The sequence below is a fragment of the Lolium perenne genome, chromosome 6, assembly GCF_019359855.2.
Source record: "Lolium perenne isolate Kyuss_39 chromosome 6, Kyuss_2.0, whole genome shotgun sequence".
NCBI classification, from domain to species: domain Eukaryota; kingdom Viridiplantae; phylum Streptophyta; class Magnoliopsida; order Poales; family Poaceae; genus Lolium; species Lolium perenne.
The window spans coordinates 147,907,605-147,925,240 of record NC_067249.2 but is presented as its reverse complement, the minus strand read 5'-3'; the positions used below and the strand labels follow the sequence as shown (position 1 = coordinate 147,925,240).

The following is a 17,636-nucleotide window of genomic DNA, read 5'->3' as shown; positions in this document are numbered from 1 at the left end:
GTCTGCAAGGTTAGGAATGTCCAATGAGTGACATTTTGGAAGGAGAGCACGACCATGATGATGGATAAGGTCAAGTTAAGAGCATATCTCATGGCTCGCTTGCATATCACTAGTTTATTGTTTTACTTGTTCATTCCCTTTTGGTGATCTGAATTAACAAAATGTCTTTTGAATCTGAGTATTTGCCGAAGCACAAAGATTTGTTGAACACTCCTATGATGAACTACAAGCATATATGAAGACGATCTTCGAGCCACCGTATGTGTGTAATGAGATTCTCTTCACTTCGACCAAACTCGTGGCCACTATAGGCTACCTTGCGAACAAAATGTCCATGGTAGCAACTCTGCTGAGATGACAGGATCAAATAGGAGGATTTGGCTTAGGACCTGATACGTCCAAAACGTACCTACTTTCCCGAACACTTTTGCTGTTGTTTGCCCTCTAATTTGTGTGTTTTGAATACAACTCACACGAACTAACGTTATTTTCAGCAGAATTGCTCTGGTGTCTCGTTTTTGTGCAGAAATTCAATATTCAGGAAAATTCCCACAAAATATCGCAAACTCCATATTTCAGCCGAAGACTCACGGAGCCCGAAGACGAGACGAAGGGGGACCCCGAGGGGCCCACACCAGCCCTAGGCGCGGGCCAGGCTTGGCCGCGCCTAGGGGTGGTCTGGCCGCCTCGGCCACCCCCTCGACCTCTCCTTCGAACTACATAAAGCCCCTGACCTAAAAACCGAGGGGGTTCGATGTTTTTCCAGAAAGAGTTCCGCTGCTCCGCCGCCACCAGAAACCCCAACTCGGGACTAGAAACTCCGTTCTGGCACCCTGCCGGGACGAGGAATTGGAGGAGATCATCGCCATCGCTATCACCAACGCCTCTCCATCAACCATCCACGATCCCCCCATCCATGTGTGAGTAATTCCCCATTGTAGGCTGTAGGGGATGGTAGGGATTGGATGAGATTGGTCATGTAATAGCTATATATAAGATTGTTATGGGCATAGTTCCTAGTATCCGTTGTTAGTATTTTTGACATTGTTGCAACTTGCTATGCTTAATGCTTGCCACTTTGGGCCCGAGTGCCATGATATCAGATCTGTACATGTTATTGATTCATGATGATAGTTATTGTTTTTGATCATACCTGCAGGTTGTATACACATATTATTGTCCGGAACCCGAGACCCCAAAGTGACATAAATTGGGATAACCGGAGGGGATGGCTATGATGTGAGGATCACGTGTGTTCATGGAGTGTTAATGCTTTGCTCCGGTACTCTATTAAAAGGAGTACCTTAATTATCAGTAGTTTCCCTTGAGGCCCCGCTGCAACGGGCTGGTAGGACAAAAGATGTCGTGCAAGTTTCCCATTACGAGCACGCACGACTAAATAGGAACACACGCCTATGGTTACTTTATACTAGGATGCTTTATCATTGTTATATGCAAATGCCCACTTCTTTCTATTATATGAACTATTATTCATGCAGCGCCCGTTCATCCATCCATGTGCTTACATTATTTTAATCATGTTGTCTACTTTAATCATCGCTACTGCTGTTTTCATTTCATTACTGCTGGTACTTCACTACTACCACTGCTATAAAATTATTACTACTGATAAACTGTTGCGAGCAAGTCTATTTCCAGGTGCATCTGAATTTACAACTCAGCTGTTAAAGCTTATAAATATTCTTTGGCTCCCCTTGTGTCAAATCAATAAATTCGGGTTTTACTTCCCCCGAAGACTGTTGCGATCCCCTATACTTGTGGGTCATCAGGACCTAGCTACGCAAGCACCACTATCGGTGATACTATTGTGTTTGATGGTGGTCGTGATCTATTGAGGTCATGTATATCTTGGGAATTGTTCTAATATCCATTCCAGTAGCTAGGAATTGATCAAAAGTTGATGTGTGGACTATAATATTTTGGGAAGTGGTATATACTAAACCCTTTGATGATGAATGGTTGATGTATCACGAGTTGTAGATTTTTGGTTAGCTCGTGGTGCATCGTTAATTATGGTAACTAGTATGTAATATCCCAAGTTTACATTTATAAATAAAAAGAGAAAATAGATGTGTGCATTACATTCATGCATGTCCAAACCAAGGAGATTTAGAACTTTTTGATAGAACTTGTCAAAACTATTGAAGTTTCACCCAAGCTAGTGATTCATGACTAGTCCATCTAGCTGAGTGTTAAAACTTAGAAACAACCTTTCGAAAGATTATATTCTAAGGAGGGTAGAATTAAGACCGTAATAAATGTGGATCAATACAAAACACATCCTAAAGGAACAAATAATAATATGGTACTTAAGTCATCTTATATAATCATCAATTAACACATGCGCTGCAATCTCTAACACAATATCAATCAACCGAACATCATATCATTTTTGTTCTTACCTTATTCTATCTTATCTTGACCATCATCTTATCTATCAATACTGGGATTGAAAATTGTCAAGTATCAAGTAAATCGTAGAAGTTTTTTGATCAAACCTTGGTCTTCTTAAATCTTGATCCATTTTATTCTTATCTATTCAAATTCTATATCCAAGGAAATATAACCATCATCAATTCACCTTGGGAGTCGGTGAATAAGAATCTTGACCATATCTAGTGAGATACAACCACTAGAATTTTACAAGAGTAAACTAAACCTAAAGCAATCCTTTATCCTTGTTTATTTTAACCAAGTATCCTTGTCATAAGAGAACTTTACCCTAAACCTTATACCAAAACCTTTTCCACCAGAAGTCCAATACCAAGTTGAGTTAAATAGACTCATGCCTTCAATTATAACCTAGTTGAAGTAAACCTTGTTGACAACTCATTGGTATCTTGACACAGTTAAGCCAATCAATTCATACTAGAAGAAAGGATTGCTTAACATGAGTGATCCCTTTAAGAATAATAAGCCATGATCCATACCACCAAGGTAATTATCAGAGACAAATGGGATTATAAAATAAGTCTCTGAAGGTAGTAGAATATAAATTGAATATAAATAGTTGGCAACTAGGACTATCATGTCAAGTATATCAAAAACCTAGGGAAATTATAAGGATTCCAAAATTGTTTTGGAACTAAATTTCCATATGAAGGTTTCATCAATATCTTTGGCTCGACAAGTAAAATTCCAGACCTTGTCAAATGTGGAAATGACTAAGGTCCCTTATTTTCATGTGACCAAATCACAAATCTCTCTTATGAACCAATGATATAAATAAATTTCATTAAATTCCTTTCAACAAGGGTTGACCTATCCTTTTAATTCATTATAAGTATCTTAACTCAATTTTAAGTTAGTCAAGGTCTTATAAATTACTCTCCAACATAAGGGCATACATCTGAGATTTTTCTCAAAACAGAACCCCTAGTTGATATTCTATATTGCATGTTAAGGGATGAATGTAGGAATCTTTTATAGATTGCTAAAATAAAAGAGAGGGAAATATAAAGAGCCTATGGAAATTCGTAAGAGTTCAAAATCTTCCTTCCATTAAATTCTTTCCTACTAGGGAAGTATTCCCTAGAAACCCATTCTAAATAAAGGAAATAAAATCCTTTGAAAAAAATCATTACTTAACGATTTAAATCCATATAAATGTTTGGAGTTCAAACTATTTATTTTGAACAAATTCATTTAAAGGTTTAAAAGCCATTTGAATTCCGCATGCTATTATGTGAGGAAATAAATAGCTAAAACCCATTTGTAAATATTTTGAGGAATGCTAAGTATCACTAAGTAACAATCATGGTTATTCAAATCTTTCTCAAACTAGAAAAAAATCAAAATAGAATTCAAAATTTGAAAAAATATAGAAAGAATAAAGAGAAAAAATAGCCGGTAGCCACACCAGAGTGCATCCCAGACCACCTAGGACCAACCAGCGGCCCAAGCCGACCCAACCAAAGCTTTTCACTTAACTCTACAAGCTATAGGGGATTATCCGCAAAAAATCGATAGAACCTCCTCATTCCCTAACTTATTTGTCTCCGACAAGAACTTCACCATGTCGGCAGCAAACCAACATTGTTGAACTGCCTCTAAGTACCTATAAATAGCAACCAGAAGTAGTCGAACCTCTCACACTCTCTCGAGGTCTCACGCTCGCTAGCAAAACCCTAAGAATGGGCACGCCAGCTAGCCACCGCGAGAGAGGTGCTCTTCCTCCGATAAGTAGCCTAAGAGCACCAATGGGTCTTCAATTGCTTCTCCGCCAAAGTGAGCTTGGTTGCAGCTAGGACATCTTCTCTAACTCCGGCAATGTTAGCCTCCGTGGACTAGCCCATTAGATTTGTGTAGTCTTGTGCATCTGTAGTACCTCGGCGTAGTTTCAATATAGCTCATTAGACATGTTTTGTTTTGCATCAAACACGACCAATAGCCCGTCCTGGCATGCCCTAAATCGGCAGCTCCTTCACTCAGCATCACCAGCGGGAGTGAGACCCATTTGTCAGTTTTGAATGGGCAACAGGAGTGAGACCCATTTGCCCGTGTGTCATTCGCCGTAGCTAGATACCATCACGAGTAACCTGTTCCCATTCACACATTGAAGTCCCTAGACCCACATGGCATTCACTTGTCGTTCATTGGGGCTGGCCATAGCAGAATTTGATTTCCTCCAGTTTAGTGAAACTCAAGAAATTATTCAACCTTTCAAAAAACATAATTAAATGAACACAAATCAGAAAAGCGGTAATTATTCTGAAATGGTGAATGATACTTTATTAACTAAAAACAAAATAAAATGGAATTTAATTTTCATATAAGTTTTCACTTATCAAAACTCAGCCCCTAAAAAACATTTTCCCTAATAAAAAAATTATAAAAACAAATGATAGCATAATAAAATAAAATAAATAAAGTTAGAAAGTCATTTAGCTACATTCTTTGACACAATAACTGGGAGGCTCCAACTTCACCACAAAGATAGAGCCATCAACACCAATGTTGCATTAATCCAACGTAGTCCCATACTGAACAATTGCGACCAACCAACAGACAAGGTTTACTCCTCGTACAAAACAAATCTGTCTGGAGACATTTAAAAAACAAAGTACTGAGTAATATTGTTTTACAAAAAGACCTCATGCCATACAAAAATAAAACGCAAACATGGCGAGAGTGAGATGCCATGAGTGAATTGTGAACAGTTTGAGTAAAAGGATTTACAGCCTCGAACTGACCATGCCATATGATATACAGAATATCCGACAACGTAAAAGTTTTACTGTATATGTCGCTCACCAAAGCACCAAATCTAATTCAGACAATCTGTATTGGTATGTCCCACTACATATTTTCAGCATACAGTGAAAAGATGTAAAAACAAGCCTGCGAGGTCCACACCCAACCAGCAACAACCATGAATGCAGAACATAACAGCCGCATTTGCAACCAACTACACAAATCATAAGCTGTACACATCTTGATATCATGTTAATTACCAAATTTCAATAGAAACAGCTATAGATCCTAAAAGATAAAATAAGTAAATAAGTAGAAACTTGGTTTTCATTCAGTCTTTCTAAGCCAAATAACAGCATCAGGAAACCTACACCAAGGTTTCTGAACTTCATTGGTCTTACAACAGAAGCTTCTTTACCTTGGCATCATCTATGTCATATCATCGCTCTGCACATGGTTAGAAAGGGCATATACATAGAACAAAGTGGAGATTACAGATTAAATATGATCTTATCGCAGAGTGTGCGTCAACAGACGAGATGAAATTTGAACAGGGGCACCAAAGGTTTGATTTTTCTTACAACATGAGAACTATACCCCAGAGCCTTAATGCAGACATTAGTGTGTTGATGGGAACGCTTGGATTACCTCACCCAAAAAAAAAACTAGCCACTAGGACAGGCTAAACAGGGTCAGTTAGTTGAGACGAGCTGGCACATGCACAAGTGGTGCAACTAAAATGTAAAAACCGAAGTGCACTTCTCCATAATCCATGCAATGAAAATGAGCTTCCTTAATCAGTTGATAAAACATGCAATACAAAATAAAATACTAGCTGAATGAGGATTATCAGATACTGAGGATACCTTGCAGTGCTTGAGAAGGCTTTTAAGACAAGCTTATTTGAGAAAAACCCTTTCAGCATTTTTTTCCTTAAAATCTTCAGGTACAGTGCAAATGACCCTCGGCATTGAAATTGACGAACAACAACAAAAGAGAGATAACATTAACAAAGCTAAATAGCATTTCTATTCACAATGTTCGCATGGACTTGTCTTGAAAAGGTGCCTTAACGTTCATTGTAGAATGCATAGCGCACGATGGGTCAGCAGCTCTGCTGCAGCCATTCATGTGCTGCATACCAACACACTTCACCAAAAGATGTTCAGGTGACCAACCATGTAGACAGGCCACTATAAACTTGACTAAACAACCTACTGACCTAACACAATACAGTAATGAGTGAACAAGATGAATAATCAACTTAGAAAGAAATAGAAAAGGAGGACGTATAGGTGCACAATTTTTGGGGTTCATGAAGGGTATGCAAGTCAGATGGTTTTACGATGTTTATGACTATTGGAAGGAACCAACGACAGTGAAACCAAGTAACACATTGCAGTCTAGCACTCACACGAATTCTTTGCTTGTCTTGACACCGACGCCAGCATCTTATTCTCATCTCACTTGGCTACCTCCCACTCCCTCTATTCATTTTTCTGCCCACGCTGCGGCACATGCCACCCAAGTTGCAGGCAGCAAAGAAAAAATAGCTAACAAGCAGCCTGGTGAGAGTATGAGGTGCAATAACAGCAAGAGCCGCCACTTCATGCCAGAAAGGGTGTGGCAAGTAAGGAGGGTAGGTTAAATCAGCACGCCTAGGTCATAGGTCTAAGTTTCAGGAGATGCCAGAGTACCATAACGACAGGGCAGTTCACACATGACCTGCCAAAAATTCTACAGTACAATACGCTGATCCAGCCAGTGGGGAGGACAAGGTCCAGATAACATGGTTGACATTATGAGATTTCTCCTTTCCTCTCCAAGCATCAAAATCTATGTTCAACTCCTTTTCAATGAGATTTATTTTTGCCTATAAACCTATTGACTGTTGCGTTTGACCCCATCCTCATCTAGGTCAGTACTGACCACTACATAAGTTAGTAACTTTGTAGCAAGTTGAAGAGTTATCTGAACTCTGCAAATAACAGATACCCTCAACAATTGATAGGTACTTTATTGAGAAGTCGGACAATGGATTCAATACAAAAGGGCTCATTTCGTTAACACTGATAGGTACTTTATTCAGAAGTCGGACAATGGATTCAATACAAAAGGGCTATATCTGTATGAAAAAGGACAGCAATAAGCCAAAAAAGAATGATAGGCAGGGCTCTCTTCAACACTTGTGGTGCCATTTACTCACACAGAGTCATTAACAACTAATTTCTGAGGTTATCCACAAAATGTTCAACCAACAATCATCATGTCCAACTGTGGGTGGTGGCACATGTTTAACATGGGTTAACATTACAATGAACGGAGAACTCCAAGGCATCCAACTATTACCATAGCAAAATTATCAAAAAGAAACCAAATATGACTGAAATGAAATTCTGCAATAAGAATACCATGCAAAATTCTCAAATTTATATCAACTTAAAGTAACAACGTTTCACGATGATGGGCTTAAGCATAGCATTTCATGGCAATGGCATGCATCCCAGAAAATAAACGGAAAACAAGCCATTCTTCAAGGAATCAATACCGGTTATAATGGGTGAAGAAAAATAAATTGCCCGCGCTCTGAACAAATATAACTATAATCTATTTGTTCGACCAGGGAATCAATGAACAGTTACCAAAAAAACTGCTAGCGAGAAAACTTACCAAGATAGGATAGTAGACTGACCGCTAAAATTCACAAAAGAAACAGGGCTTCAGGACCATCCACAATGAAAGTCAATTAGGCATGCCCTCGAGCTTCCTGTCTTGGTAGCCACAGCTTAAGCTGCAGATGGGTCATAGAACACTTGCAGTGAGTTCAATCAACTCTCCAAGCAACTCACACAATACAAACTTTTCACCAAAGTTCAAATTGTAGAAGAGAAACACCATTAACTGGTTCTACAAGAACATCTACGCTATTTCCGAGCAAATACAGGTTTGCTCCAATAAATTCAAGTGTGGACATGATTCAGAACAATAGCCGCTAGCTTGTGTATCACAAGATGCTCTGCGCAAATGCATTGAAACTGAAGCAACCAAAACTGACTTTGCTACTCTTCCAAGAGAAAATCTCATACAGGCAACTCTTCTATATAAGTTAATACCTTGTACGTGCTAATTTTCAGCCTTCTTCCTTACAGGTTAAACTTCAAAAACGACACCAATACTCTTCCATATATAGACTGGTGTGTGAAAATCAAATATGCAGAATTGTCTCATTAGATTTACTCACAATAGAACAATTATATTAGATTATATAATGATGGTCAAAGTTACATATTGTCAAACATGTCAATGCCCAAAACATCATCTTAGGACGTATAAAACACAAAATGCAAGCCAAGCTGAAAAAGATAGAACTATACATCATCAACAGTGCAAGAAAGACTTTTGATCCATTCAGCCAAGATAAATCGAAACCAAGCCTAAGATTAAAAACCAATTCTTCCATAGAATAATTATTACTAAGTTCATCACAAGAGACAAAATCCTTCAAAAAAAAACAGAACATCAGCATCTAGAGTTTACAAGAGAGCAAAGCAAAAAAATCAAAGATAAGAAGGATCCTCTTCCATTATACTATAAACTTTCTTGCAGCGAAAGCTGCAAAGAGTGCACAAAGGAAGTTTTTAAGTAATAATGTTTCTATAGTGCATCCCTAACTTACTAATTTTTATTCAGTGGAATTATCTAGACTATAGTATGTTACTGTTTCAACCTTATATTAAATTGCAGCAAACAGACAGACCATTGCTCATCGTAGTGAACATACAACAGGAACATATCAAGCAAAGCGAGCCATAATACGTACAACTTAAATATGCCCAAGCAATGTCAAAGGTCACCTGAGCTTAAAAGATAATCGTACACACAGATCTTCTGAGAACACAGACGAAAAATAGTAAATTCATTACATTTAGCATGATAACACATCAGTACTCAATGAACTCCTCAAGCACATTACCTCACAATTTGCATTAATATGCATCACTTTCCTCGTGAAAAAGCAAAAGGTACTCTTCCCTCTTCGCTTCATTCATCTCTTGCAAACAAAATGCAAAGATCAAAAGAAAAATTGCTAGTAACAAAGAAAAATGAATTGAGGAACTGAGAATATATCATTAATGATTGTTTACAGGAATCACTTTATAGTACTTTACATGGAGTTTCAGAAGTGAAACTGGTGTACCCAATAGCAGTGAACAGGCCAGACCATACGACGCAGCTCTATAAGATTTGCACACCTTACAATGGACAGGTGGATTAGATTGTGACCAGAACATGAGAAAGAGCTCAGTGTGACCAGAAGTTCAGAAAGAGCTAACCCTGTAAATGATAGTGCCTAGCATGGAACAAAAGGAGATATCTTATCCCTTTGAGTCTGTGCCAATGCCTGCTAAAGAATACCATCCGCCGTTGCCAGACACCAAGAAGACGAGGTACTTCATGTCCAGTGGACATCTCACCTTGGAACACATGCACTTCCATCGATTCACGTTGAACATCTGCAGCAAACCAAAAGATATGGTTTAAGCTCAGCCAAAAATGCCACGATCACCTATGCTCCCTTGTTCTTTCATCCGCTGCTCCTCCAGAGGATCAGGACTCTTCACACGTTTTCGCATACGCCTACAGGTTTAAAGAATGTAACATCAATTAAACCCATATTGATCAGGAAAAAAGATGGACTGCACTGATAGGCTAAAGATCAAAAGAGAAAAAACAGTACCTATCTTGTTCATTCAGAGAAGGAAATGTTGGCATTAAATCCCTCGACTGAGGGAGGGGTGCTTCACGGAACCATTCATGCTTCAAGGCAGCATCTGCTGATATGCGCTGCAAGGAAGAAGCAAATATGCTCAGACATAAAAAATATGAGGAAAGCAGAATCAGTTGGTTCTCTATAGGGCATATATTACCGTCTCTGGATCGTACGTCAGCATTCTGTTTAGCAGGTCAAATCCAGCTTCTGACAAGGTCAGCCCGCCAGTGAAAGATACAGCTGGAAACTTTTCCCTTAATTTATTGTACCTGAAGGACAGAATCAAATGTAAGACTTCCATGGTATTATATAAAAATGGCATGATCAATATAAAAAATAAGCAGCAACAAGAAATGGTTAACCACTTACGGTTGTTTGGGGAATTTGGCCTTGGCACCAGGTAATTTTGAATAACCAGGCCATATACCCTCATTGGGTGTACCAAGCATTTTAAATATCTGCAATGAAAGTTAGTAACGTGAGATTTTCTTAATCTAATTAGAATGAACAAATGAAAACGTAAGTCAAACTAAAAACCTTGCTCAGTTGATCAATGTCGCGTTTCCCATCGAATAGTGGCTTTTTTGTCAGGAGCTCTGCCATAATACAGCCCATGGACCACATATCAATAGCAGTAGAATACTCCGTTGCTCCTAACAGTAATTCTGGAGCCCTGCATCCATAAGGATCAAACCGTGAGATCATGATGGGAGAAGTGAAAACTTACAGTTGAACACTAACTTAACAACACATTAACTTTAGAAAAGCTGATGACTAACCTGTACCACAAAGTCACAACCAATTGAGTGTAAGGCTTTAATGGGCTGCCATATTGACGAGAGAGCCCGAAATCACATATTTTCAGCTCACCACGGTTATTCAAGAGAATATTAGATGTCTTGAGATCCCTATTTAACAGCACCGACTATTAGGATTTATTATACCAAAGAATAACACCAATTAAGATATATGCATAAAAAGATTGAACAAAAAACAATGGTTATCATTACCTGTGAATTACCCAATTGTCATGAAGATACTTCACACCCTCTAGCAGCTGAAGCATCAAACATTTGACCTCGCTTTGACTATATGGTTGCTTCATAGTCTCCATGACCGCCTTAAGATCGTGTTCCATGTACTCCATCACCATGTAAGTGCTATCACCACTCCCAACAACAATTTCTTTAACATCCACGATTGAAGGGTGATGGAAAGATAACAGGATATTTATTTCCCTTAGAGAAGTCAGTGGGAAACCTTCTCGTTCATTCTCCATCTTGACCTTCTTCAATGCAACAGTCTCACCAGTTTCCATATCCTCCGCCCTAGATACGATTCCGTAAGTACCCTCATTGATTGTGTTGAGTCTCTTGAACTCGTCAACACTCCTACAACCCTGAAGCATGTTAATGCATCTACGCGAGGAGCCTGCGGTCTCTGGGGTTCTAGACCTAGATGCATGACTCTCAGAAACAGTATGCACCGTACAAAGAGCAGAAGAATCCTCGCCAGCATCCTCCTCAGCATTAGTGTGATCACCCTTATCTACCTCAACATCCCCATTTGGACTACACCGTACTACCCCTGAGTCAGAAGACACAGAGGAGTTCCCCCTCGGGTCTCCAAGCTCTGGGCTTGTAACCTTCTTTGTGGACCCTTGTTCTGGTGACACACTTTTCTTCTTCTTGGGCACAATCTCTTCCTCGTCATCAGCATCTGCCCATCGTGAAGTCATAATGTTTCTCGTTGCTGCATAAACATCCTCCCCCTCCTCATCCTCCACAACAATACCATTGCTATCATGCTCTTGCAATCTTTCAACCTTTTGCACATCAACTGGCACATCCAAATCCATGGTGCCAGGGGTGCTAACATCTGGGAGCTCAGCAGCCACACTGTCTACCTCTTCCATGCTCCTCACAACATCTTGAATGCGAGGCTTAGATCCATTCCTATCCAAAATAACCGGTGAGAGCTTCCTTTTCCTACTTGGGGAACGCACACCGCCCTCACTACCGACTCCAGCAACGCCATTCAGGCTCGGCTCCCTTGCCTTGAGAGGGCGCCCACGAGACTCTTCCGAGCCACTGCCGCTGGAAACCTCGCCGGGCTCCCTCTCCTCCCTCCTCCCAGATGGGCGGCTCTTCGGTGGTGGCAGGTGCGGCGAGCGGTGGCGGATGTGCCCATTTGACGGCTCCCGGTCCCTGCCCCGGCCGCCATCGCGGCGACGATCCGAGTCGCGGTGGCGGCTGGGTTGGCGGTGATGGTACTCCTTGTCCCTCCTAGAAGCCCCCAGATCGGACTCCCGCTCCCTCGCCACCTCGTAGCCCCGGTACCCACCGTGGCGCCCCGCGGCCATGATCCGCGCGCGCAAACCCTAGCAATCGACGCGAATTGCCCGAAAATTCCCCCGGCAAACCCTAGATCCTCGGCCCGAGACCAAACCCTAGACGAAATTGGGGGGCTCTGGATCGAATTGGGAGTCGGACCTTCCCCGGATCGGGGGTAATATGCTGGAGCTCTGTGCCCGATCGAGCGCGGGGCGGGAGCTCGTCGGAAGGCGGCGGCGACCGAGGACGCGGAGAGGAATCGTGTGGGTTTGTGGTGCTGTGGCTGTGGCGGTTGTGGGTGGGGCTTGGAGTTGGAGGGCGACGCGAAGGAAGAAAAGAAGGGGAAGCCGCGTCAGGCGTCGTGCTGTGCTGTTGATTGGTATCTTCAGATTTTGGGTCGGACTTTGGTACGGGGGATTCAGCCCAATGGCAGGTGGGGTCTGACACGGAGGCGAGGGTATAGGGTCCGCACTGTCAGTGGGAATAGGTTGGGGTGTATATAGCTCTCGGAAGAAAGTCTGACTCAATATCAATGGGACATACTCCCTTCTATGCCAAAAGCATCGTAGTCAAACCGTGTATACTTTCACCAAATTTATATCAGAAAATACCAATACTGTATTTAGAATCTTAGATTAATACCATCAGATTCAACATAAAGTATATATTAATATGGTATACATTAGGTATTGTAGATATAAACATTTTTCTCAATAAACTTAGTTAAAGTTAGTGAAGTTTGACTTTCGCAGAAACCTATATGCACTATGTTATGACAAGGAGGGAGTAATGCGGACTCAACTTGGAATACTTTCATGGATTACAGACCCGATAGACTGAACTCCTAAACGCTTATATGATGCTTTCTAAAGTTGGTTCCGAAAATTCCTACTCTCTTCGATTCATAATAATTGTCTAGAACTTAGTACTACTGAATTTTTCTGTTCCTTTATATTTTGAAGGATTATAAACATTTATCCAAACCTCATTTATTCACTTTCCTTTGACAAATCTAATGCAACATGTGTCTTTATCTCTCCTCTTTTTTTTCTTTTTGAAGAAGATTCCTGCAAAATCATACTAATAAATAACTAAATATAAATAGTTGATTTTATTATTTTTTATGCGAAAAGTCCATATATCTATTCATAATCCTCAACAATACAACGAAACCCAAAGTAATAAAACTTACAAAAGGTTCTTTCTACATGCCACCACGCTATCTAATCTTACATAGAGAAATGCTGCTCTAGTTCACTTTACATGCCACCACGTTTACGCTATCTAATCATTACAAAAGGTTCATAGGCATGCCACCACGTTTACGCTATCTAATCTCCATAGAGAAATCCTGCTCTAGTTCACTTTATTTTCTTTCCCACGTTCTAAATGTGTTTCCAATACCGTATACGTCATCGGTCGGAATTGAAGTCCAAGCCCACCCCGCAGTCAAGGTTATTCTCATTGTCCTTCACCAACGAGGATTGCCCGTGCCATGCAACATAGTTCTCGTTGTATGTTGCATCATGATTAAAGCCTTTGTCAGTAAAGAATTCAGTACTTAGTTGCTAGCCCGATTGGAGGGATAATATTATTTAGCCACATTTTAGACTACACAAGATTTCTTGGTCTATAGGCCGTGTCTCTTTCTCTCTCTCTCTCCCTCTCTCTCTTAGTTTACAGTGTGATAAAAATTTGATAATAGTGACATTTTTGTATATGTGGTATCTTTGATGTATTAACAAGACTTTCGGCAAATGTTTATGAGCTTCAATTAATTACCAAGGGCCATTCATTATTTTAGAAAGTTATAAGGTGGGCCAATATTTGTTGGGGTTGGGGTAAATTGTTTTACCTTGCAGTACAATTCGTTATCCACAGTAAAATCACAAATGTGGTTACAACTCTTTTGCTTTCTAACATTTTCGAAGCTTTGATTCTCTATTGTTTGTCATATGTACTAATCATATAGTTACCTTTTTCAGCTATAAAATATGGATATTTGGAACATTCCTATGCCTTCTAAATTGTATTTATAATAAAATGGTTGCAGTGCAGCTTTTAGAGCGTGGGCTACATATATCCATTTATTTTAGAAGAATCAGAAGCTCAATTTTAAGAGAGAATAGCCAAAATACCACACATGAAAATTGGAAGTGCCAAAATACCACACTTGAAAACCAAAGTGCCAAAATACCACTCTTTTTAATTTTTCAATGCCAAAATAGCACTATCGTCTGCTCTTAGAGAAGCTCCGTTAGACAAACTGTGAAATATTTTCTACTTACCAAAACTACCCCTGTGGAAAAGGTAAGAGAAGGAAAGGAACCTGAATAGCTAGACCCATCCCCAACCTGTGCAGACTAGAGGCGAGGCACAAGTCAAAAAGAAGAACGGAGGCGAGCCATGGCGGCGCCGGCTCCAGCGCCTCACTCCCGCACGCCCGGCCGCTAGGGACCTCGCCGCGACTCTCTCAACCCCGGCCGCCACTCTCTCGTCCTCGGCTGGGAGTCCCCCGTGCACACTGCCGCTAACCCTAGCGGTCGCCGCTCTCTACTCGCCCCCACGCTCTCGTGCCCGTGCTGCAAGAAGAGGAAGAAGGCCCGTAGCATTTGGCATTTTCTAGAAGGAAAATACAGAAAATTGGGTGTGGTTCATGCAACAACTGAAATTGGCCATTGGAGATCCACCGGGGCTTGCCATCCATACCGATGCATGTAAGGGGTTGGAGAATGCTATTTCTAAAGTGTACCCGAATTGTGAACATAGAGAATGCATGATGCATCTAATGCTTAACTTCAAGAAAAAGTTCAAAGGTGACTGATACGTCCAAAGCGTATCTACTTTCCCGAACACTTTTGCTATTGTTTTGCCTCTAATTTGTGTATTTTGGATACAACTAACACGGACTAACGCTGTTTTCAGCAGAATTGCCCTGGTGTCTTATTTTTGTGCAGAAAATCAACTTTCAAGAAAACCCCCGGAAATAATTGCAATGGGCCTATTTTTACAGAAGACCCACGGAGCCAGAAGACGTGACGGAGGGGGGCCACGAGGCGCGCACACCACGTGGCGGCGCGGTGGGCCCATGGCCGCGCCGCCACATGGGGACGCCACCTTGGCCAGCCCCCGGCGCTCCCCTCTCGACTACTTAAAGCCCTTGACCTAAAAACGTACGGGGGTTCGACCAATTTTCCAGAAGACATCCAGAACTCCGCCGCCATCGAAAACCCTATTTCGGGATCAGAAACTCCGTTCTGGCACCCTGCCGGGACGGGGAATTGGAGGAGATCATCGTCATCATCGTCACCGACGCCTCTCACTACAAGAAAAGTTCTGATAGACAACGTCTCAAAATCGTCCGCTAAGGGGTATTTTTCGTCGCCTATGGGCCTAACCCGACGATATGGGTTCTGTTGTCGAAACTGCGTCAGGCAAAGTCCTACCACGTTTTTTTCGGTCCATCGCGCTTGGGTGCCCTTCCGCCACGGAAAATCGGACCGTTGCGTATGTTTCCGGAGCCCGTTGACTGGCCGACGTCATGCAAGCGCCACGTGGCGTACGCCGTTAACTAGCGCTAACGGCGTTAACCGCCGAAACCCCGTGGTAGATGGTAGGCCCACACGAGGCCTGCCACGTCTTAAGCGGGCCGGCCCATTAAGTTTGCGGGCTGTGCCACCGACTTAGTTTGACCTGTCAACTATATAGATGGTGGTCCATTAGTTACGTGGGTCGGGCCTAACCTCTAAGGTTGATCGGTCAAAACATTAATGGGCGGCCCACTAAGCATGTGGGCGGGCCGAATGCACTCGTTTGACCGGTCAACGAGGCAAAAGGGCCGGCCCACAAAACATGTGGGACCCACTTTCATGTTATCGGGCCGCCCATTTACCATGTGGGGTCCACCTTAAAGCAAGTGGGCCGGCCCAACAAGTTAGTGGGCGGCCCAATTAGCATGTGGGTCCCACTTTCACCTATCGGCCGACCCATTTAGTACGTGGGGTCCACATTAGATCAAATGGGCCGCCCACCAAGCCAGTGTCTTGGGGCCAAAAGCACGAGTGGGTCCCACTTTCTCGTTAATGGGCCAACCCATTTAGTATGTGGGGTCCACCATATAGCAAGTGGGCCGGGCCAAAAACACAGGTGGGTCCCACTTTCCAGTTAAAGGGCCGACCCATTTAGTATGTGGGGTCCACCATATAGCAAGTGGGCCGGCCCAACACGCTAGTGGGCCGGGCCAAAAACACAGGTGGGTCCCTCTTTCCTCTTAAAGGGCCGACCCATTTAGTATGTGGGGTCCACCATGTAGCAAGTGGGCCGGCCCAACAAGATAGTGGGCCAGGCCAAAAGCACAGGTGGGTCCCACTTTCCTGTTAATGGACCGGCCCATTTAGTATGTAGGGTCCACCTTATAGCAAGTGGGCCGGCCCAACAAGATAGTGGGCCGGGCCAAAAGCACAGGTGGGTCCCACTTTCCTGTTAACGGGCCGGCCCAGTAAGTAAGTGAGCCGGCCCAAAATGAAAGTGGGTCCCACACTACTGTTAATGGGCCGGCCCAATCTGTTATAGGGCCCTGGTTGTTTGACTAGTCAACTTGCATTAAATTACATGAGCCTAAAATCTGATATCAATGATACACACAATTACATACACAAATAAAATAACTAGGAAAATTACAAGGCAATTAATGTGCCCAAATAAAAAAAATTACATAGAATCATTGAGGACTTCTATTAGCATCATCAATAACATGTTGACATTTGGCAATCGCCTTGATTGAATCTTGTGTACTCTTGGTCAACATATCGTTCTGAGACCATAAAGCAGCAATACCATGTCTTTTATAAAGTACAGCCTTGAGATGTTCACTGTTTGATGAAAAGAATGGTCTAGGTTGACGGCTATGAGAGGATGCATCAGAACAAAGATCAGAACTTTTTGTGGGCCTCTCTTCTAATGAACATTGCTTCATCAGAACTGCATTCTGATAATAATGCAAAAAGAGTTAAACGATGAACTATGCAAACATGTATTAAGCATTGTCGATATGAGATAGTCACAAGTACTAAGCGCAGACTTACATTATATCGTTGCATAGGCTCACGTGGAACCTTTTTGCGCTCTATCTTCTACTAAGGACTTCTTCATTACAACTGCATTCTAGTAATATTGCAAACATAGTTACAACAGTGAACTATTCAAACATTTATTATGCAATGTAGATATAAGATAATAACAAGTTGCATAAATAAGACAATGTATGAAACTTGTACTAAGCAGACTTACATCATAATGTTGCACAGGGTCGCTTTGGC

The 17,636-nt window shown here is 41.7% G+C and overlaps 1 protein-coding gene across 1 annotated transcript; it reads right to left on the bottom strand.

The window, feature by feature from the left end:
• Positions 1–9,320: 9,320 nt before the first annotated feature.
• LOC127307260 (cyclin-dependent kinase G-1) lies at positions 9,321–12,628 on the bottom strand. Its single transcript, XM_051337987.2, has 7 exons — positions 10,996–12,628; positions 10,765–10,893; positions 10,523–10,658; positions 10,355–10,443; positions 10,143–10,254; positions 9,953–10,059; positions 9,321–9,852 (listed from the first exon to the last, which is right to left on the bottom strand). Exons 1-7 carry the CDS (start codon positions 12,345–12,347, stop codon positions 9,759–9,761), a joined length of 2,019 nt encoding a protein of 672 aa, XP_051193947.1. The 5' UTR covers positions 12,348–12,628; the 3' UTR covers positions 9,321–9,758.
• Between the last annotated feature and the right edge of the window lie 5,008 nt (positions 12,629–17,636).